Source organism: Heterocephalus glaber, unplaced genomic scaffold (assembly GCF_053883595.1).
Source record: "Heterocephalus glaber isolate CG9 unplaced genomic scaffold, H.glaber_assembly_v1.0 deba00001509, whole genome shotgun sequence".
NCBI lineage: Eukaryota > Metazoa > Chordata > Mammalia > Rodentia > Bathyergidae > Heterocephalus > Heterocephalus glaber.
This window is the reverse complement of record NW_028258325.1, coordinates 20,616,277-20,640,958: the sequence shown is the minus strand read 5'-3', so window position 1 is coordinate 20,640,958 and position 24,682 is coordinate 20,616,277. Positions and strand designations below refer to the sequence as shown.

Sequence of the window (24,682 nt, the reverse complement as noted above, 5' to 3'; positions counted from 1 at the left end):
CAGCAGTTAATTCTGACATGAGCCCGGGAGTTAGGTACTGTTATTGGCCCCACTGTACTAACGTAGAAAGTGTAGCGCAGTGAGCTGGGTGGCAGGTTGAGAGTCACACAGGTAGAAAACAGAGTGGACCCGTAACCAGGCTCTGAAGCCTGTGCGTCTGACCACTAAGTGACCCACTACTGAAGCTGCAGGAAGCCGCAATGACTCAGCCCTGCAGGAAAATCCATGTGCTTTCCTACCAGGGATCTGCTCTGCCACGCCCGAATGGGTTTCCAGGGATGGCACGCGGGATGCCATGTGGGTCTAACGGGTAGCAGTGGTGCCTGGGCAGCGGAGCCAGCACCAGGCCCAGCCATTTCCCCAGACGGCAGGGTGCAGCCAGTGACGGGAGGCTCAGCACCCTTTCTAGGAGATGGAAGACTCGGGACAGGCTGGCAAAAAGCATTAGAACCAATTGGAGAAGAAATCCTGGAGAGAGAAAGAGGCTAGTAGTAAAAAAAAAAACCTCAAAACTTCAGATCAGCTGAGATTATTCACGAGGTAACAGGGAATACAGATATCTGGGACGAAGAGTTTTCTTTTTAACCAAAAAGAAGAAAAGTATTTTTAAAGTTGTAAAGCTCCAATTTATAGAAAAGAAAACCATTTCTGTAGGCAAGCAATTTTTTGCAGCTTCCTAATGTGTAGAATCGTATTTTGGACAGTGGAAACATCTTAGAATATGATCACTATTTTCTTTTTTGTGTATGACTGCACACTGTATTGCTGAAGGCTTGACAAAATGTCCACATTTTCTGCTGCAGCAGGAAAGAGTTTTATAAAGTGGGAAACTGTTTTTCCAAAGGTAGATTAGGGGTGGAGGTGGGGTGGGGAGATGCTAATTGACCTTAGCATCCAAAATGTTTATGTGCTCATAACCCTTATTTATCTTGGTGTCACATCACAGAAGTTCCTTTCTGTCTGCTTCATGCTTAGTTTGCCCAGCCCTTCTACAGAGCAGGTTTGTTTGCCAAGGAGAAAAGATCTACACTTCGGGATATTTTCAACTGAAATCATGCTTCATTTGAAATGTAGAAACTCGGTTGGGGTTGGCTCAGTGGTAAAGTGCTTGCCTGGCATGTGGGAGGCTCTGGGTTAGATCCTCAGCACCATCAAAGGGGGGGGGGGGTGGAGGAGGAGGAGGAGGAGGAAGAAAAATGAGAAACTCTAATATTTACTTTTGGTATTTTAATCTATCCCTTCAGTTTGCTAAGTGGTGATAAGGCACAAAATGAGAACTTAAATTGGAAGAGGCCTTCTGTGTTTTCACATTCAACATATCTTTCAAATCATAAAACTTCTTGACTCTTCAGGTGATGGTTAAAGACTTTATTCTACTTTTGGAAAGTCCTAATTATTAGAAAGTACTGTCATATACTCTTCTCCCTTCTACAGAATTCTCTAATGTTTCTCTGAAATGACACAAAATACTATTATGATATTCCTCAAAATTTCTGGCATCCTCATTAGAGAGTTATTAGTCAACAGTCTGGTCACTTAAAAAAGGGTGGCAGGGGCTGGGGATTTAGCTCAGTGGTTTCACCGCCTGCTGCGCAAGCACAAGGACCCGAGTTCGATCCCCGGAACCAAAAAAAAAGAAAGAAAGAAAAGAAAGGGAGGCAGCAAGCATTGCTCAGCCTGGAAAATAGAACTTGAAGAGAGAAATGGGGAGAGATGAGAATGGATAAAACACGATAATGACCTTGGTTTAAAAGGAGGGCATTTTAACAGGCCACGTTATCCAGAAATGAAGGGGGCCCCTGCTCAGACAGGGGTCACCCTACCTTAAGTAATTCAAATGGAAGTCAGAGACTCATCAGAAATGTTTGAAAAAGTTATCCCTGCTGCTCTCTGGTGTTCTCTCTCTCTCTTTCTCAGTATCACATGAGCCCAACCAAGTCTATGTATATGCGTTTATATGCCGAAGGTGGGCAGATCGTTCTTTTCTAACTCATTCTTTGTGTGGGATTTAAAAAAATGTTGCAAGAGAAGAATCTAGGATTGTTAAAAACATCAGCCAGTGATATTTATTTTCATGGTACTTTGTTTTATTCTAAATTTCCTTTTCAAAATGCCACCCAATAACTATGGCCCTCTCTGTATTCAAGAAAATGTTAACAGGATACCTAGAGAATCTTTGTGCCATAGTTTTCTTCAACTAAGCGTTATTGCACAGGAGCCGGAGAGGTGTTTTTAAATCATTATAAACTTAAGGTTTGGGGTGTGCAGAACAACTCTGCCAACTTTTCTAGTCTTCGTCTGTTATTGTGACAATATCCTGATTATTATTTGAATTTCCTGATAATCCCAATGATAAAAGTAATTGAATCTACTGCACACAAGGGAAGCAAAATAATATAACTAATAAGAAACATGTGCCTGGTATCTTACTATACAATTGCCTTGGTATATACCTGTGGTACAAATTACTTAATTATTAAATAGAGATGAGTCTCTGGCTTCCTGAGAAGAAATATTTTTTGCAATGAGAGAACAGCTAAAAGGGCAAATTCAGCCACCAGGGTGGAGATCAAATACTGTTAGCAAAAAGGGAAAGGTTTTCAATTCAATATAAACTGAGATCTAGAAGAGCCGACATTTCAGCTATGCAGGCTATGAGCCTTAATCTCAGTTTGAATTTTAGGTAGCAGTTGAGGAGTGCAGACCAGATAGCCAGTTTAGCCCAGAGTAGGTCAGAAGTACACCTACGATCTGCCATGACACCAGTTTGCTGGGAGATCATGAGGACTAAAAAGGCTGGACTAAAGAGGGAAGGGAAAGGGAGAACAGGCTTTCTTGGGAGCCAAGAAAAAATAAAGCAAACAAAAAACTAGAAATAGACTGGTTTTAGTTTAGACAGAAGTATCAGGAGTGCAGAATCTCAGGGCTTGAACTTCTAAGCCAGGTAACCCTATTAAAGATGCATGCATTAGTCATGACAACTGTAGATTCAATCTCTAATTACAGACAGTGAATATTAGAAAGAAATAGGCCTTATTATACAAATACGTGTTTGACAAACAAGCACTTACTCTTACCAGCAAGAACTTCCAGAGAGTTGTATCCTAGGATCCTATCCCACAAGAGCAAGAGTTGATCTGTAGCCAAGTATCCAGAGAAGGCACGAACCATCCACTTAAATGATATGCGAAGTCTGTAGGCAAGGAAAAATGAAATTTAGGTTTACCACTGCATGTTTTTCTTACGGAAGGGCAATATCATATGAGCCCAACCAATTCTACTGTTAAGGCAACTCTTTTGAGTCTTACAAATCACCTTGACATTTAAATCTCAAGTCCATTCCTAAAATCTGCAGAAGTGCAGTGGTGAGAATTTATCAGCCCTCAAATTAGTGGTCTTAAACTGTGAAGAGGAATCATTTTGCATGCTGGGCCATTCTTCATGTTGAATTTGGCCTTCATAAGGAAACTCACTTCTACATTATATTTTACAGAGTGTGATCAATGAGCTGAGCTTCTAAAAGTCCCAATAATTCCAGGTAAGCCATGGTAATTTCAGGTTTTATTCAAAATTCTTGAAAGAGTGTTCAATGGTTTTGTATTTGTATAGTAATAACTATATTACTATATTTCAGTTAAATGGCTACATAGGATAGATAAAATAAAATAACAATAGGAGATTTAAAGGACCAATAATTTTAAAGCTATAAGAGACCTTAGAAACAGATCTTTGATTTAAAACCCTTCATTTTTGTGAGGTTATGAGAACTCTGAAAGATCAATGAGAAAATTCAATTAAATACCATTTTTGTTACCGAAACAAAACAAACCCACCACCAACAAAGCAAAAACAACCCCCCTAAGATATACAAAATCTCAATATTTACCAGTAGTTTATGTTACAGTTTCTCTCTGAAATCAGGAAACGAACTCTTTGGCTCTACAGCCTTAAGAATCAATACCTCATATTTCTCTACTATCCATGAGCATATAAAAATTACTTGACTGCCCTAAGAGTACTAGCAAACTTCCAATATTATATTGATAAATATCTGTTCTATTCTCTTAAAAGAGAAAAACAGGCCCGGAGATTATTTGGTTTGTGTTTTATATTAATTCCCTTAAGGCTGAAAAATGATAAAGATCCTCAGGTTTCCGAAATTTCTCAATACTGGATAACTACCAATCTACTACAGTATAACAAAGTACATTTAGGCAGTAGTGTTGACAAATTAAGGTTTTTGGTTGGTTTTAGAATGTCCCTCATAGATAAAAAAAAAAAGACCCACCTTTTGGCTGCTGGGTATTTTAATACTTAAATAATTCATTTGATGGCTGGGCATGGTGCTATATCCCTGTTAATCCTAGCACTTTGGGAGGCTGAGGCAGGAGGATCACATGTTCAAAACTAGCCAGGACAACTTAGAGACTTAGCAAGACTCTGTCTCAAAATTTTCAAAAAGGGTGCTGGGATGCAAAGGCCCTGAGTTCAGTGCCTAGTGCTACAAAAAAATTGACATCTAAGTCTAAATTATTATCTTCAACTAGTTTTATTTATTCAAATTCTCATAGAGTTTTATTAGAGGAGTACTTCCTCCCATATAGACAGCACAGCACCCATTTAAAAAAAGAAAGTTACTGAGGTAGAACATAAGTGTAGTAGAAACTACCCTCATAAATGTTCACTTGTCTAAGTTTTGTATGAGGGAGAACCAAATGAAAATTATATACAATGACCAAGAACAAAAACATACAGAAAACAAAGGAACAAAAAAATCAATTTCCCAGATAGATTTGACAGCAAAATGACTGAGAAAATAATCAGTGAACTTGAGTATAGATACACAGAAAATGTGCAATCTGAATCGAAGAAATTATAGAAAAAAGGATTTTTGAAAAATGAATACAGCTTCAAGGATCTATAGGAGAATTTCAAAAGTCCCAACATTTGTGTTAGTATAATCCTAGAAAAAAGGAGAATCACTACGTGCAGGAAAAAAATATTTGAAGGAAAAATGCCTGAAAACTCCCCAAATTTGGTGATACATTCAAGCTCAATAAACTCCAAACAGGGTAAGCTCAAAGAAATCCAGACCTAGATACATAATAATCAAACTTTATCTTTAGCTAAGAACTAAAAATAAAGATCTTGATAGCAACCAGAGAAACACAAGAGTTAAAATTATCTCCTCTTGAAATGTTTGGTAGAATTTGCTAGTGAAACCATCCAGGCCTGGAGCTTATTTTAAGGTAAACGTAATTTTTTAAATAATGCATATTGTAAATTATATGATACCTATCAAAGCTTATTTTTAAAAAGTACAAATAATAATCCAATAGTGGAGAGAAAATGGAATAAAAATGCTCAACTTTCAAAAGTAGGCAGGAGAAAAAGAAAAAAAAGAAGTAGAGAATATATGGAACATATAGAATACTCCAGCAAGATGATTTCAATCCAATGATATCAATTACATTAAGTATAAATGATATAAACACTCTTCTTTTTAAGTTCTTCATTTTTAATTAATTTATTTTTTCTGATACTGGGGATCAAACTCAGGACCTTGAACTTGCAAGGCAGGCAACAGAACCACTGAGCTAAATCCCCAGTCCTAAACATACTTCTTAGAAGATATGACTACCATACAGGAAGAATCAACTATATGTTTGATAAAAAATGCACTTGAACAATAAAAGCACTGATATTTGATATGTTGAATGTTAAAGAATAGAAAAGAATATACCATACAAATTGTAATCAAAAAAAAGCTGGAATGACTATATTAATATCAGACATACTAGAGTTATTACCAGGAATAAAGAAGGACATTATCTAATAATCTATTATCTAATAATAGAGAACAATCTCCTAAAAACAGAGCTTCAAAATACGTGAAGTAAAACATATGTAACTATGAAGAAGACAAAAATCTATAATTATAGACTAATATTACCGTCTCAATAATCAAAAGAAAAAGTTAACAAAATTATAAGGAAGTGTATAAAAGTATATAGAAGGCTTGAATATTATTAACAAACTTGACTTTATTGCTGTTTACAGGACATGCTGCCCAATACTTGTGGAACACAAATTCTTTTCAACTCCACGGGAAACACATGGAATATTTGTTAAGATGGATTATATTCTGGGTCAAACAACAAATCTCAACAACTTTAAAAGAACTGAAACAATATGAAGCATATTGTCTAACCACAAAAGAATTAAAATAGAAATCAATAACAGAAAAATATTATATTACATCAAGTATTTGGAAATTAAGCAACATACTTCTATATAACCTGTAGTCAGGCAGAAGAGAATTTTAAAAAAACATTTCAAATGGAATGAAAATTTTCAAAAAATCAGAATTTACTGGATGGTGGTAAAGTGGTACTTTGAGAGAAATTTATAAATTAATGCTTATTTAGAAAAGGAAAAAGTTCCCAAATCAATGATCTAACTTCTACCTTAAACAAGTAGAAAGACAAGAGCAAGATAAACCTAAAGCAAGCAGAAGGAAGAGGGAAGAAAAGATAAAGAAAAGGAGAACAGAAATCATGTAAATGAAGCAGAAGAAACCAGAAGAATCAAGAGAACCAAAAAGTGGTCCTTTCAAAGATGACTAAACTTCTAGCCAGAATAATCAAGAAAAAGAGGGAGATAATATAAATACTAATCTATGTAATGAAAGAAATGAAGTCATTATTGATTCAATAGTTATTAAAAGGTAATTAAGAATAGAGAATATTATGAATTTAACTTTGATAAAATGCATAATTTTATCAAATAACACTCATTCAAGCAGAAATGGATAACCTGGGTAGTCCTATAGCTATTAAATTCAAAATTTAAAATCTTCTAACAGGATGAATTTTCACTCATGACAGGCTTTAAAAAATTAATTTCTACCCTCTAATTAGAATTTTTATACTTTCTTACATAAGAATTTTCATGTGTATCATAAGTCACTGAAATGTTTGTTCCTCTTAAAGATTAAAAGTGTAAATAGTTAGAAAAATACCAGAATTTTAGTTTCTAGAAATAAACTAAATGTCTTTAACCTGGTTTTCAAAAAATGCCTAATTAGGGTCGGTGATTTAGCTCAGAGGTTCCACCGCCTGCATTGCAAGCACAAGGACCCAAGTTCGATCCCTGGTACAAAAAAAAAAAGCCTAATTATATTCCAACGTTCATTTCACAATAGTAAAAAAAGAGGTCAACTTATTATAAGTTTAAGAAAAAAAATGTGCTCAATTGCTACATTCTTGTTTTATAATCTTAATCAAGAACAAAATTCTATTTTTAATAACTACAAAGGAAAGACTATCAGTTCAAAGTCATCAGTGGGTGATATGAAATGTTGTTTTACAGTTGGCATTTCTAATCTTTCTGAAATTCAATGGTGCATCCTTGAAAGGAGGTATCATATACACACTTCTACACAGATTTTTATCAATAATCATTTGATTTTGAAATAACTCCATGAGGTAGGAATTCTCTTGATTTTAAAATAAAGAAATTGCAGCTTACATAAATTAAATAACTTTACTGGGACTTCATAGCTTAATGAAGATGAAATTTGAAGCTGGGTTGAATTTACACATACTCCATCTATCTGCTGTGGATTCAAGTGTGGAGAAGGCAGATACTATACTGTTCTTTTTCCCATTAACTCCTTTTGAGGCCTCAGAGAATTAATTCTCTTATCAAATGCTCTCTTTCATTGGGGAACATGGATATCCAGAAGATAGGGAAAAAACATTGATAAATCATTTAGAAACTTCTGTGGCTTTAGACATTGTTATTTAGAGATAGAACCATAAAATTGAAGTATAAAACTATTTTACATATTCATCTATAATTCATACTGAGGTCAGCGAACAAAATCCACTATTAGAAGGAGAAACCACAGTACAACCAATGGCAGGTTATTGATTTGGTTTCCTTTCACAAAAGATAGCAAATTTTAACCCATGTAATTTTCATAGGTGAGTCACTGATAAATTTAGTCCACACTGACTAATTTTAGCATTATCACATTTCTCACAGTGTTTTTGCTGCCCAAAATGTTTGCATCAGTTTTGGGCTAACATTTTCTATCATGAAGAGAAATTAGTTCATATTGGTGATTTTTGCACCAGACACAAAAATCCTAGTGAATAAGACTTTATCAGGATTTTGGTAATTCTCCCAAGAATTTTTTATACAAGACAGTTATAATTTACTACTTGAAGATTTTTGTTTTATTGGGGAAATTGTTAGTTTAATTTCTTTGAAGAATTACTACATCTTCAGAAGAGTTTTATGATGGTGAAAAAAATAGCTTTCTGATGTGAAATTATTCAATTAGGAGAGAAAAAATACTCACGGTTGAGCCCCGATTTCTCGAAGATGATAAAAGAGTTGTGGGAGATAGGTTTGAAGAAGGGTTTCAAACAGCAAACAGAGTGACACAATACCCTGGATATGACAAATAGATGGTTTAGTATTTAAAAGTTAATTATGCCAATAAATTATCCAAACAGAAAATGAAAAAAGACTATGAACATAAATACTTGATATTGTTTCAGTCAAAAATAGGGGAGGCACTAATAGATCTCTAACTCTGTATTTAAGGTTATGCTTTCTGTCTCTATATGCATATTTCCACTTAGGGACATACTAAAGAGCCTCCTTTGTTGGCTTTGGTGGCACATGCCTGTGACTCCAGCACTTAGGAGTCTGAGGGCTACACAGTGAAATTCAAGGCCAGTCTGAACTACTGGACTACACAATGAGGCCCTGTTTCAAAAACAAAAAAAGTCTCCTTTTAAATACAGTAGGTTCCCAACATAAGCCCTATTAATACCCGGTGAGTCAAGACAAACACCACTTTAGGGAAGACCTGCTACTTTGTTAGCCACACAGGTAGGCCCAGCAAAGTCAGTTTTTTTCTGACACATTATAGTTTTCAGGTGTTTATCTCCCAGGTGCTGAGCCCATACCCTTCACTCTCTCCCTCCACGTGTCCCTTCCCCGCCAGCCTCACTCTCCGGGAAAATATTCCCTCCTTCTCGCACGATGTCTCTGAAATCTACCTCTGAAAAGACTGATGCTGATCACTTGAAATTCCTATCAGGAAGTTTTCAAACAAGAATATTTGATTAGTATAAAGTTTTTGTTTTTACTAAAATCTACATTTTCTTCAAAAGGGCATTATTTGTAAATTGTAAGAAGTAACTAAGCTGATGATTTTCAAGGCTGTTTATTATTTGCTCTGAATAAAGTCTTTCTTTCAGCTCAGCATTCCTCTGGGCTGATCTTAGGAAGGAAGTTTTAATCCTCTTTTTGAGTTTCTGAAGAAATAAGGCTGTCATAGTTCCAGATTGTTCAGTGTGGCTGCAAGCCAGAAGAGGAGATGACTGCCTGTATTATTCCACTGAGTGGAGACGGGTAGGGGCAGGGCCGACCCAGTCTGCAGCCTGCAGACGCGAGGGACGCACAGAGCTGCGCAGCGTCGGGCTTCAGGGTGCTGGGCGACACAGCACCTCGCATGTTTAGTGCAGCCAGGTTTTTAAACTCTGAAGCATAAAACCTATAGAACATAAGCGTAAATTCCTGATGCTAAGATATTAGAAAAGAGAAATACTAATATTAATTACTATTGATATTTCTAATTATTCTAGATTGCATGCTAACATAAGATAACAACTAAATCACGTTCTTCTAGAGAGAAGCCCGAAATAACTGGCGGTGCTTGTTTATCTGTGACATCCTGGAATTCTGTCGTTTGTCAACATTCACTAGCCAGCCATGCAGAAGAGTGAAACTGGATACAAGGGAAGGAGGAGAGGAATACCTAGTCTCAAAGTAGGAAGATAAACTAGAGTTAATTTAGTAGGAGTCACATAGTCTACTCTGGAGAAATTTAGTAGCCCTGATACACATTCCATTACTAACCTCATTTATAAATGAGGAAATCAGCAAAGAAGGTAAGCATCTTGCAAAGGGTAATAATTGCAGGCTTTTCAAGTTTTTTCTTTTAATATATAAAAGGCTAATGTAGTCAATATGAGACTTTTTCCTCTTTATTACCAAAAAATTCTAAAATCATTTTCTTCTGCTCTTTTATCCTACAGAAATATGTTGACATTATAAATTAAAATTTGTTGCTTTATAATTTAATGGCATAGGAGACTTTTTCGTACAGCAAAGAACAGATTACAGTCTGATTTGATCCAGTTTTTTATGGACTTACAGAAGGGTGAGAAGAGATGGAATGCAGTCTGAAGAAAAAACGCACATACATCTCACGGAATGTCTGATACAGTTTATAAGGTTCATGGTAGAGAAAACAAAGTGGTGCAACTGAAAGAAGAAGAAATTAATTGATAATGCTGTAGAATTCCTAAAACTTTAAAAATCAGTCCATGAAAATGAAAAAAATAGATAAATATTTTATAGTAATCATGCCATTCAAAAACAAGTTTGAAATCATACAGTTTTTCACTTTGAAAAGAGAATATATGCACATATTAAAGTGAAAATAACCATTAAATATTATAACAAAAGGAGAGTAAATTATAAATGAGTATAATCTCAAGAGTACACTAATATGATATGATGGACTTATATAGGGACGGTAAAAATTAAAAGTAAGATTACATAAAATTGTACTCTTAAAAATTGAAATAGAAAGTGACAATCAGGCAGTTCATTTTTACTTCATCTCACAAAGGATTCAAGCTGCTTTTCAAAACTTTTAATTTTGGAAGTCAGGTAAATAAAATATAAGACATTCATGACTAACTTTAGAATCAAGGTCTTCAATTAATTTAATTTGAAAATACGAATTTTGAGTAATACTCCTTCACTACTGGTCTACATTGGCACATCTCTATATGCATTAGGACAGTTTTCACTGACAAAATAAAACACTCGTCAGGCAGAGGGTACTTCTTTAATGAATGTGGAATTCCATTTGATTGTGCACCCCATTCTTGGCATTTAAGCTCCCACAGATGGATGTCAAGTGCATCTTGGATGGTGAGCTGGGATCGACTCGTGTCTGCTCTACGCTGACGACCTGGTCACACTGCCCAACTTTTCACATCTCATAGATATGAGGCGGCACCTATGTGCTTATAATCAGATATATAAAACTGTATTGCCTAAATATTAATTTTAATAAAATTCCTTGCTTACAAGTAATTTCAAACAATGTAAATTTGACAATAAGAAGTTCTGGGGTTCTATGAACTGCCAATAAACATCTGAGGCCAGTGAGTGTTAAATAAGCAGGAAAGACAGTAGGCCAATTTAGGTCTCTTCTTTTTAACAGAATGAGAGGAAAAATGGTGAAATATTTTAAATGTGTACAATCCCCAAATGCAAGTATGTGAGAGAAAGGGCAGTGTGCAGTATTATTGAGACAGACTCACTGAACACTAGGGTTGCAAATGACAGATTTTTTTTCTGAAGGGCAATAGAGCAATTACTTTTAGAGGGGTTAATATCTAAGCAAATATGAAAATAACTACCTGCATATATATTCATAGAAAGAATTATATACAATATTCATGTACTTTACATATAGATATTAAAATTTAAAAATACATCTTTCCATTTCAAAGCTAGTTTTAAAAACTTACAAAATAAGTGGTCACTTATTAAAATAGCCAAAATTAGAGTATCCTATCTTTTTTTTTGTACCGGGGATTCAACTCAGGTCCTTGTGCTTGCGCAGCAGGCAGCAAAACCACTGAGCTAAATCCCCGGCCCCCATATCCTGTGTATTTTTAAAGAGTAATTCACATTCTGCCAGGTGCAGTGGCACATGCCTATAATCTCAGCTCTTGGGAGGTTGAGGCAGAAGGATCCCCATGAGTTTGAGGCCAGCCTAGGCCACATAGTGAGTTCCAAGACCTTGTCTCAAAAAGAAAATTATGTTCTATTTGAAATAATTTAAGAAAAAGCAATGTAGCATTAATACAAGGTATTAATATAAATTTAAAATGAAAGTTTTAGAATTTATATTTTCAAAATAATGCATGTATTATTCTCTAAATTAAAAAAATTATTGACATATAAGAACCTATAATCTGATTGTGATTATTAATGGCCATTTCCATTGCAGAAACACTGGGAAATTTTTTAAAAAATGTTTCTATAAACATATATAACACAAAACTGTAACAGTTATTGAAGATACCACAATTATTTGTTGAATTCCCATATGTAGCTACAAAACAGAGAATTTTTAGATCATTATATATAATATGTAAAAAATCTATACTACTTAATTTTTTATTTTAAGTATTTTTCCTATTTGGTTCTTCTACAGAAATAAATTTAGCTTATTAACTTGTACTGTAGGAGTTTATGAAATTTTATTATACATTTATAATTTGTATAAATGGAACAGAAAGCAGTTCAGAGGAAAGTTTTAAATGGATTTTAAAAAGAGGTAAATACTATTATTTTAAAAATACAGAAATTGAAACAGAAGTGGCACAGTTCTAACTAGAGCTTTACAAGGGTGAATTGTGATTATTCTAATATACTGACTCTAAGCAGTTGCTGTGGAAGTATTAGTGGACGGTTTCATAGTTTCCTAAATAGTAAACTCTATATCAAACATAAACTCTATATCAAAAATTTTGGAGAATGTACTGTATTTGCTTAGCAAAGGTCTTCCCCTGGGATGTATAAATCTTAGCCTGTTAAATGACCATGAATGTGAATAGCCAGAGCCTGGCTCAGTGACGAATTTTGTACAAAGATTGTTAGATTTAAGCTTTTGTGACATAAAGTATCCTTTAGACCACACATAAAAATATTTACTTGAAAAATTCTTGCAGTTGGAATTATTCAAATAAAGACATAAAAAGCATACATTTTTATTATTAGAAGTAAAAATTTATATTCATAACCTTTTTAGATCCCATTTTAGATTCTGTTTTAGATTCCTTATGTATTTATAGAAGAGAAATATGCTGGAAGAACAGTATAATATTAAATGTTATGAAATTCTGCCAAGAGAATTAGGGTAGTATAATTAAAGGTTGTAAGCGACATCATGAAGACAGCATAATCTAAAGCCCCTAGGCACCCTGCACCCTTTTCACTGTATGCTTAGTTTAAGTTTTATGCCATCAACTGTCTGATGTTCAACATGAAGATGCTTTCTACAAATAAAAGCATTAATTTCTTGCTTATTCTTTTTACAAAGGTAAAGCATTAAGGTGTTTCTTTTTATTCTAAAGGTAAGAGGTAGAAATAAAGAGAACAAAGGTAACAAGTTTATTTGTAATACATAAACATTTAAAAATTAATTGGCATTAAAGCGTTGAGCATTCCTCTTGCTAATCTTAGGGAAGCTTCTTCTCCCCTAATTGAGGGACAGTGTGCAGATGGAAAGGCACTTGGAGCTCTCAGGCCTGCATGTGCGTTTCCTGAGGACGAGCGAATGCTCTAACTGTTGCTATGCATATAGGAGTCTGGAGACACCATGAGCTCAAACTCAGTGTTGTCCTTCTTTTCAGATTCTTTCTGACTTTTTTTTTTAAAGATTCATATAAGAATTAGCTCAGGGATTTAAGCACTCTAGTTTAAGCCCTGCTACAGCTAAATATTAAGTGTATCTCTACTCCATTGAATTAGGAGATGGTAAACCTCAGAATAATTTTCATAGTGTGTTCTAATTCTAATCTGACAAGCAATCAACATCTAAATAATTATGATGACCTCTTATTTTCAATTTAATAATGAAGAAATTCTAAACTCAATGTTTAAAAATGTTCATGTTCATTTGCTAAGTGTGTGGATGATGTGATATAGTGTTTTAATGTTTAAATTTCATAAAGTGTAATAAAAACAATGAATATTTTAAAGCCCAACTTACCATACATTGAAAATCCATGAAAAGGGATTACACCTAAAAGATTAAAAAAAAGTTTCTTTTCAATAAGTAGCATACTTCTGCTTGTTAGGTAAACTTTAATGGATGACAATGGCTATTCCCTATTGTTTCCTTTACTTTGTTCATAAATGTCAAAAAAACTTAGTGATGGTAAGTTCTTAGTGATAAGTTCTTAAATACCTTTATAAAAGGAAACTGGAAGTTCAAATATATTCCAGTTAATTTTTTATTGATAATATAGTGTCATTAAAATTGAACATGTATACACATACACATATATACTGAGTGTACACACACATGATGAGGCAGATCAGAGAATCAAACTTAAGAACTAATGATAATGGTACCACAAAAAGTTAATAGATAGTGTCCCCTCGGGAACAACTTCATTCTGTTTATTAGAACCCAATCTGCTAAAGGATTAGTGAGCTTTTCAAGGCACTTCTTTGAAAATATCACTTTACAGAAAACACCATGGATGTTTCATGAACCTACTAAAAATTACATAATGGACGTGGGTTAGAAGAAATATTGGCAGAAATATGGTACAAAGTAAATACTATATTCTTTGGCAAGAATTACACACAAGTAAAGTAAACATCCTTTTCAAAGAAATACGCAAAGCTTAACTTACTGTGCTAAACATCTTGTCATATTCTAAGTGAAAATGTACAGCCTAGGTTCAAAACAGAGTTTCTTTAATAAATACTGCTGTGTACCTAACGGTGCACTAAATCAGCTTGCAAACACAGTACAGGAGAAAGCTGAGAAGTTTCCTTTTTTGAAATATAGGACAGAATGCTTTATTCATCTAACATGTTCAGAGGGAAAACCTTGATGCTGGCAGGTCATCTAGAGTAAGTTCTAAGAACTGATAATCCACTTTCTGCTTAAATCACATCCAAAAATAGAGGATACATTAATTTCCAATTGAACAACACAATTGTGACAAGGTTTAATTTGGAGGGATTTATTTCTCATACTGAGTCAAATACTGGTTTCCTGTAATGTCTATTTCTTATTCCTGGTTCTGACCCCAAAAGTCACAAAGAAAAAGTCTAATTTATCAAGTGCAGTATATAAAAATTTTCAGAAATGTTTGCTCTCCTCCCAGCTCCATCACATCAGAGTTTTTTGCTTTAAGCCTTTATGAGTTTCTTTACTTGTCCCTCAGATGAAGTGGGCTTAAATAGCTTCCCTATTTTATTTGCTCTGGACAAGCTGCCACAGCCCTTAAATTATTTAAATTAGATGAGTAAAACCTCTAAGTATTTTTTCCTTCTGCATACTCTACAGCTAAGACAATCCATTTGAGCAGTTGTTTCTGGACCTAAGTAAAGGATTATATTCTTATCTCTGTCACATTTCTTATTTGGTCAACCATTCCAATTGGAGGCAATTCTGAATTCTCATTCTGTTATCTAATGCGGTCCTTATTCTTCTTGGTTCCACATTACTGGAAAATTTGATATGTACATTATCTATGTTCTCATCTAAGGGTAAATAAAAATGCTGAACAAGACAGGGCAAGGATAGTAATTGTCACTAGAAACCTCCTCTCATGTTATATCAGTTCATTAATTAGCACCCTACTGCAATAAGGGAAGAGCATGAGTGGGTGCCAGCCAGGCTTGGTTGGCTTCATCTGACATTGTCTCTTAAGAGCTTTGTGTACCTCTGGGTAAGTTTCTTAACTTCCCTAAGCTTCAGTTCCCTTATCTGTAAATCAGAGATAATGCTAGAAACTACACAGTAAAATCGAGATAATGGCTGTAGCTTAGCCATTAATAAATACCTTGGACTTGTAATAAATGTTGGCTGCTGGTACTAACATTCACAAGCTAGCTCATACTTCTTTGTTTCTAGAATTAATTTTATTAAAAAAATAGTATGAGGAAATTCAGTTACTGTACTGAACCAGTTGCCAGGCCAGCCAGCTTCAGAAGTTTGTGCAGATCACTTTTAAGATTTGAAAGCTACAATTCTCAGGACCTACCTTTTCCCATCTCCCCCCAGTCTTATGGCGTGCTGCACAGATTTATATTGCCCAAGTCTGGCTGAATCCTTTGGCTTATTAATTTTCTTGATTAGCCAACCTATTCTTTCAAAATGTTCAAGTGTTTACCACCCACTTATAGACCTTACTTCCCTCATATTGGAAGGCGGATGTCATTGACACGAACTCTTCTCACTTGTCCTTTATATTTCATTTTTTCTTCACTCTCAGCCTTAGAGGAGGAAATATCCCTTTGCTTTTTTAGAGATAACATCTTCACCTGTGCTCTGAATCCTGCTTCTTTAATGTTCTCAGCAATTGGCAACCAAGTTCATTTGTGTGTCCTCTGAGCTAAGAATGGCTTTTATAGTTTTAAAGATTATTTATAAAAACAACAAATGATATGGAATAGAGACTTTGTGACCAGCAAAACTTAAAATATTTATCTGGCTGGTTATAGAAAAAAAGTTTGCCAATCTTTGCTTTTGAATCCTTCAGTACCAATTACCCCCAGTCACATACATCATTCAGTAAAATATGGATTGAGACCCTACTGTGTGCCCTTATTATAATGACTGGAGCTGACCTTTTATTGCAGAAAGAAAAATCACAATAAGTGAATGCATGTCAGATAAGCACTAAGAGCTACAAAGAAAAGTAATGGAGGGAAGGGGGATGATGGGGAGGTCCAGGGTGGGGAAGGGTGGAGGAGGCCTTCCTGATAAAAGAGCCATGTAAGGTTTGGAGGTGAGAATCAGCTCGTAAGAGGTGGCCTGAAAGCTCTGGGATTCATGTGGTCATTGTCACGGACAGGAAAACGTGCACTAAACACAGCCCATTTTACAGTGGAGAGGGAAGTGATCTGCTCTTTCCTCCTACAAATGGAGGCAGAGACAGGGCCATTCAGGCAAGGATTTTATAAAAATATCCTCACATATCAGTGTTATCAAAAGTCCATTTTCTTCCTAGAACCTACTTTTCCATCAAGCAAGTGTATAATCTCTTTCCTTCCTTCAAAGCCAAGCTTAATTTTAAAAAAACTATCTATATTCACTACCTTTCCTTCCTTATAACCCTCAAGCACTTGCAAAGTGATTTTTATCCCTATGGCCCTAACTTCTGGTCAATAAATCCAGGGGTCTCCTCTCTTCATGTGTTGTAGTTAATGGCCTTACAGCAACTGAAATTTCCTTCCCAAACTCGACTCTACTGTGACACTGATGTTTCTATGCAGATCAGCTTCTTTGTAGCCCAGAAATTTCTGCTGTTCAGTTTCGTTTTGGTATTTGTTTTGCTCTTGGGTAATTAGTTCTTCTGCCTAAAGATTCTGTCACCCTTGTTTCCCTTTTCTTTCCACCAGTATTTTCATCATTCACCTATAATCCAAGCTAAAAAGCCCCATAATCCAAAGCCTTCTTTGGGACATTCTGTTTCTATAAAGGACTCGCTACCTCCTTTGTCCTTTTCTCTCTAGTTCTCTCTCAGTCCTGATACCTAAATGTGTTATGTTCCTTTCTGGTCCTTGTAGGATAGCAAGTATTTAATTCTTCGACCTAATGTCAGCAGCTTCATTCCTTTTCTCTACATCACAAATACAATGCTATCCTCCCGAATCAATCGCCATCCCTTCAGTCTCTGGGGACAGATCAAAGGCTCTCCCCCATTTCCAGCCCTATCCCTGAACCATTCCTTCAAGAGCATAAATAATGCTTCTCCTGGCAAGATCTCCCTGACAGTCCCCTACCGCTCATCCCAGGAAATTCATCAATGATTAGTCTTGTGTCACCTGACTTGCCCCGATGGAGGTACTCCTCTGTGCATCTAGAAAATGCTGCACAATTCTGGTTCTACTGCTTTCTGTCTGTAGACATTCAGGGAGGTTAACTTGTTCCCTCATCTAAAGCTGCTCTTGAACTAAGGAGGATTGGCTTGGGCTGATGTCCCTGCTCTGGCCCTCCTGTTTGTACCCCTCTCACTCACTGCCCACGTCTCTACTTGCAGATCACACCCCAGGTACCCAGGACTCCCAAACTCCCAGCCCAAAGACCCTGAAGCCAGCTTCTGGGGCTTGCACGTTTTCTCTGGTGGAGGCTCTGTCCTGACAGTGTATGCTGCAAGACACCGAGGCCGCCAAAGGGGCTATCTGTGGAAACATGAAACTGTAGAGATGAGAAGGGGGTAGGGACGCTACAGGCTAGGGACTGCTGAGAAGCTGAAGAATTCTGAATTTGAGCCTGGTCTTCTAGATTGTTATGGAGGTATATGTGTCAAGGCAAGGAAACAGTAAACATTTTATTAGTCTGATTTGTAACTTTTAAATATTTTTAGACTTATGATAGGTAGTCCTCATTTGTACTACTGCCTTGGGGTCCTGTAAAGGTTAAGAGTAGACCTACCTTCATCTATAAAGGGGTGACAATAGCAATGAGGTAGTGATGATTAAATAAGATAATGGATGTACTGTAGTAAAATACTTGACCCAAAGTCAGTACTTAACACATGTTACTTTCCTGCCCTAATCTACTGTCCTATAATCAGTTTTTATTTCTCTCTCTCTCTCTCTCTGAACAGAATAAATCCTTTGAGTGCAGGAACTGTTTCTTATTTATCTCTATCCCCAGAGATAAGTACAGTGCCCACAATACGATAAGTATTCATTAAGTGCTTGCAGAACAAGTACATGAAGGCCTGGAGAACCTGCCTATACAGTTTTTCAGCCTCTCACTTTCTTGCCTATTTCCAGGGCTTGTAAGTAACATCTAACAATGTGTCCGAAGTAAATGCAGAAAAATTTGTGACTTGCAGAAAACTATATATGAAGCATTTTCAATAGTACGATTCTTTACCAACTTAAGTGTGCTTTGCTTTTTAGAAACTAAATTTTAGAACCAGATTCGATTGACATTGAAAGTCATTATGTATTCCTGGTGACACCACAGGACTGGCCTTCTTCAGGCATCCTTCTCTCTTCATGTCTTGGTTGAGTCTTTCTTCCTGTGAATACCCTTCCTTCCCAAACTTCCCCCTCTGCTGCTTCACTGTATTTCTTTTGCTAATCATTGACTAAGCAAATAATAAAGCTTATCTGTTCTTCAAAGTCTTCTAAAATAGACATGTTGACATGTGAAAGAAAAACAGAGAGAAAAATAAGATAATCATAATAAGTTGCTATCTTAAGGAAATATAAGTAAATATTATCTTTCTAAATACCAAACCTCAAAGTATATTGCTGTTATATAAAACACCTATATTCTTACTCAAAAACATTTGTACTTCCTCTGTTAAGCCACTGCAGTGACTACCTTAACCTTAACAAGCAGATTAAGGTAATTAGAAATAAACACATTATTATTATTTTCATCTTCTATGAATATTAAGGATCTACTAGCATAGAAACACCTTGGGACAAGGCATTTTTAATAAGGAAAACTGCAATGAATGAATTAGTGAACTGCAAAAAGGTATGCACACACTAAGACTACCTGTGCTTAGTAACACTTTCACTACATTTCTTCCAAGTTCTGAAATCTAGTAGCTCCACAAACTACTAGGTTATAAGTTATTTGAAGCAAGGCCGACATTTCATACTGTATATTATCTTCAACACACAGCATAATATCTTCTCAATACAATACATGTTTTTGATGTAAATTTGGGCATTTATAAAAGCTCAAAGAAAATATTGATGTGTACAATTATTTATGAATAATTAAGATAAACATAGGAGGCTCTTGGTAACTCAATTTCAAAAAGAAAAAATGATCAACAAAGTCATAGAGACATAAATTTAATTCTATGTCTCTATATCCACATTTTCATTTCTGAAAATGGAGATAAATAATACCAAAGTCACTGGATTGCACTAAAGCATAAACGAGTTAACGTTTTTAAAGTGCACCAGTATAATGACAAGTACACTTCACATGCTCAATAACCTTTAGCTATTTTATGCCCTCAGAATGGAGAGAATCATATTTAAGTATGAGCATAAACCTATGAAAATAAATTTTTTTGGTTTGAATTAGCTAAGAGTACACTTCAACCAGGACTTACAGCCTCAACAGTCTGCTTTGTTGAAGGACAGAGTTAAATCGTGGCAAACACAAGCAGGAGGCCTAGGAAGTGGTGAAGAATCTATTAACATGCTAGTGTGCATACCACCTGGAACATTCCTTTGATCTTAGAGATTGTCATGTTCTTGGCCAGGTTTTTCAAAATCCTTTCCTTTGCCTCTCATCACGTTACCTTTCAAGGGTCAAACTTCTTTCCCATGGTTGCCATCCAAGAGTGTGCTTCCAACAGGGATTAGGATGGTGAGGACACACCTCCTGTCTGGCCTCAAAGTTCTACAAATCTGCTCTGAGTAATTGTTTTAAGATCCTTGTCTTCCTCTATGCAGGTGAAAAAAGTCTAACATATTAATTGGATATACTATTCATGAATAAAGAGATGATTTCATAGGCCTTTGACAAAGCTCAGAATGGTAAGCACTGTCAACAAAAATAAATCTTGAACAAGATGAGCTATATATAGTAAATATGACCTCAGAAAATACCCCAACATTAACATGCTTTGCACTTACTATTTTCCCGTTCTTCCCTCACTGTCTCTATAACTCTCACATCTGATCCACTTCAGTTTCACACCAGTTGAAAACTGTTCTACTCTTTCACCTGTGATTACTTAGTACAGTTTATTTAATTCAGTTGTTGAGATAATCATTTCTTCTTTTATTCTTTTTTTTTGGTACTGGAGATTGAACTCAGGACCTTGCATTTGTGAGGCAGGCGCTGGAACCACTGAGCTAAATCCCTGGCCCTCTTCTGTTTATTCTTACATATAACCAACCAGTCAGCGTAAGTAGAGGTTAAGACAATGGATAAATTATTTTCTAGCTATTTCCACTATTTTTCTGAATCAAAACTTCAGGCTATGACTTTGTTACTTTATTTTCAGTAATTAAAATTTTCTAAAACATTAGCATATTTAAATATCAATCTAAAATCATACTTGACATAAAATTTTAATGAAGTCTACAATTTATGTTAAAATTTACACTTCAGAAGGATTTTGGGTATGAGATATTTTTGATTTATTTATAATTAATATAGATTTCAAAGTACATTGCTATTTGTCAACTTTATACTGCAAGGAGATTTGGGATGATATATTTGAATTATTTCTTCCTACAGTCTTCCTAATGCAGTACAGTATCCTGCGCACTGGGGTGTTTAGCCGCGCTTCCCACTCCTCCAGATTGTGACAAATCTTCGGACATTCATTGCCAAATGTTCCCTGGTGTGTGTGCGTCTGTGTGCGAGCACATGCGTGTGCATGTGTGGGGGGGGGAGTGACCCTTGGTTGACAGCCACTGTTCCAGGGTCCTGAAATTTCTCTATCCAAAGCTGTCTAGCAATTAAAATAATTTTCCTCTCTTGCAGGATATAAATAATATTAACAAATTATGACTTTAAAATCACTTATAATTCATCCTCTGCCAGATTTATGTGTATTTTTCTTATAAGCTTAGGAAAAAAATCTCACTTCTATTCTTATTCCTTTGTATTCTTCTCTGTCCATTCCCTCGTTCATTTGACTCAACAGTGTTTACTGAGCACAGACTTTGCATCTTACATGATTCTAGGTGCTGAATATGTCAGTAAAAACTATGAAGCTCCTTGTCCTCTTGGGAACTCACATTATAGGGATACCTTTATTCTACACAACAGTCAGGGAGTTTTTTTAAAGGATTAATCAGGAATTGGAGGAGAGTCATCACCAACAGCAGTGAAGTAGGATATTCCCAAACTCTGTCCTTCCACTAAAGAAATGGTCAAGCTGGTGAAAATGTTAGATTCAACTTTTTTGAACTCTGGAATCTAATTTTTAAACATTTATAACAATCAAGGGAGTGGTTAATAAAGAAAGACTTTTGATGAGAGAGGATTATATTATTTTAATTTACTCACCTACTATTCCCTACTTTCTAGCTTGGCAAGAGCCATGAAGACAGCAGTCCACATACCTGGTGTAGCTTGCCAGTGCAAGAGGGAATAATACGGATATACACATATACATATATACACACACATACATCCATATATATGAATATATATGTAATAATATAATATGTAATAATATAGATTATATATATGGATATATGTATATGTATATAAATGTATACAAAAAACTGTGCTTGTGTGGGGTTTTTTTGGTACCGGGGATCTAACTCGGGTCCTTGCGCTTGCACAGCAGGCGGTGAAACCACTGAGCTAAATCCCCGGCCCCTGTGCTTGTGTGTTTTGACTTGTCTAGAAGCTACATGAGGGATTGGCTCTCATTTACCTTGGTTATACCTGCCTAGTCTCAGAGTTTTCTCAGGACCAAGTGGCTTCCCAGGCAACACTTGTCAAGGCAAATATATTAGCTGCCTCCCCTGGGAGAAAGACTAAAAGATTCGGCAAACACTAGACAGATTGTGAGACAAGGGAAGGAAGAGGCTGGGGAAGGAGCTATGTGAGGGAAGAAGGGCTTGAGAAGCTCCTATGTACAGGATCAATGATGGTCTAGAAAAGACCTGAGAAGACCTTATAGCCTTTCATCTCTGACTGACGTTTAGACCCTGGGCAAGATGAAAGTGAAGGCTAAGGTAGAGTTGTAAATTACCTGGCTAAGCCTTGAAGAAGTGATCCACTCCAAGCCAATCTGCAAAGACTGGGAGAATGACTTTTAGTTTTATTTTTTGGTTTGAGATATTTAAGGAAATGTCTGTCAAATCATTAGCTGGTGGAACAGACTTCAGTGTGACACACAGAGGCCAATACAATTTTTAAAGAAATGGTTTAGAAAAGTTATTAAACACAATAAGCAACAATAAATTCTGGGGTAGGGGAGAAGATCTGATTTCCAGAGTTATTATAATAGTCAAGATAGCCAATTTTCAACAATGGAAAAATTACTAGGCATGCAAGGAAATTAGAAAAAAATTGATGAAAACTATCCTTGAGGAAGCTCAGACTTTGGACTTAGACTTTAAGTCAACTGTCCCCTACCTAACCTGGGCCCTGTCTCTCTCTCCCACCTTGCTTTGTATCACTGCATTATCATCTGTCTCACTGGCCATGTTGGTGTTCTTCATAACACCAAGGGTTGCTCCTACAACATGGTGTGCTCCTTCTGGAATGCTCTTCTTCCACTGTTCTGCATAGCTCACTCTGCATATTCGATCTGTCTTCTTTTCTGCCTCCTCAGTCACCTTTCTCGATGACCTTATCTAAAATAGCCATGCGCTTCTCAACTCCCTACAATTTCTGTTACCTTTCATTGTGCCACCATACTCAAATTTCTCTGATTAGTATGGATGGAAATCTTTCTAGAGCCTATGTTTTAAATTTTTATTTTTATTAGTACATGTTTGCAGTACACAATAACTGCATTCACTGTGAGGAGCTGGCACATGTAATAAGACACCTTAATTCTTTCTATGTCCTCTTTCTCTCCTCTCCTCTCCTCTCACACTGGTCACCTTCACATTTCCAAAAGATCTAACTCCCTGTTTCCTATTATCTATCTTATTTTGCTTTTTAATTTCTTTATACTTTGGGTTTCTCGCATAAGAGAAACCATGTGATATTTAAGCTTGTGCGTCTGACTTATTTCACTTAACATTATGTCTTAAGGTGCATCCATTTTCCTACAAATGACCCAAGTTTATCCTTCTTTATAGAAGAGTCTAGAACCTCTTATATGCATGTTTTGCTTTCTCAATAATCCACTTTCTTTTCCTCCACAAAATACTATAATAAACTCTCTAAAATTTTCTGAGCCATTAGAGCCTGGTAATAAGAACATTCTTCCTGAAGCCAGGTGACTTAGATTCAAAACCTGGCTTTTCCATTCATCAGATGGGCAGGTTAACATTCTTTACCTCAGTTTCTTTACCTACAAATAGGGATAATATTAGTACTTGCCCATAGGATTATTGTAATGATTAAATGAGTTAATACATATAATGTACTTATCATACTGTCTTGTATATAGTACTGCTTAGAAAATGTAAGCTGCTGAGGCTACAACTACAATTACAAGTATTATTATGGATATATATGCAGACATATACATATACACACACCTTAAGCTCACTGGAAAGATCTTACATTTTTTTGAGACAGGGTCTTGCTATGTATACCAGGCTGGCCTTGAACTCATGGCAATCATCCTGCATCAGTCTCCTGAAAGCTGGTATTACAAGGCATACACCACTATGCCCAATGAAGATCTTAAATTATAATATGATTATACACAGTGTATGCCTACAACACAGTGATATCTTTTAAAAGAGTATAGGGTTATTGGCTTGTACATAAAATAGTCCCAGGCTGATCCGCTAGTGTGCTCTTACATGGTGTTTTATGGTTTTTATATTTTCCTGTGTGAAATCTCTAACTTCACTTCTCATGGTTGCTGGTCATTTTTCATATCTATAGCAGCCTCTTTCCATTCTTCTATTTTTTAGGTGGGATAATCCACATTTGTTGGACATATAAGAGCTACCATTTTCCTATTTTCTAAACTAAGTTGAAAAAGCTCTCCTATGAATAGAGAGAAGAAATTTGAGTTGATGGATACCTCTTTTGGCTATTCAGAGATTTTTTTCTATTTCCTATTTCTTAGATAAATGTAAGAAGTTATCAGAAAGTTAACCATCTGGGATGATAGATGTAATAACAATTTTATATGTATATACAGATGTTAAAATTAGCAAGCCTAGGAACTGAGTTCCAGTA

General features: G+C 35.7%; 1 protein-coding gene across 2 annotated transcripts in view; it reads right to left on the bottom strand.

Moving 5' to 3' along the window:
• Positions 1–24,682, bottom strand: part of Tbc1d19 (TBC1 domain family member 19) — a 116,346-nt gene that overhangs the window by 2,527 nt on the left and 89,137 nt on the right. For both annotated transcript variants that reach the window (XM_004847179.4, XM_004847181.4), the window contains 4 exons: positions 13,883–13,915; positions 10,238–10,347; positions 8,369–8,460; positions 3,078–3,193 (listed from right to left, as the gene is read on the bottom strand). In XM_004847179.4, coding sequence (XP_004847236.1) covers positions 3,078–3,193; positions 8,369–8,460; positions 10,238–10,347; positions 13,883–13,915 — 351 coding nt within the window. The remainder of the gene's footprint in view (positions 1–3,077; positions 3,194–8,368; positions 8,461–10,237; positions 10,348–13,882; positions 13,916–24,682) is intronic.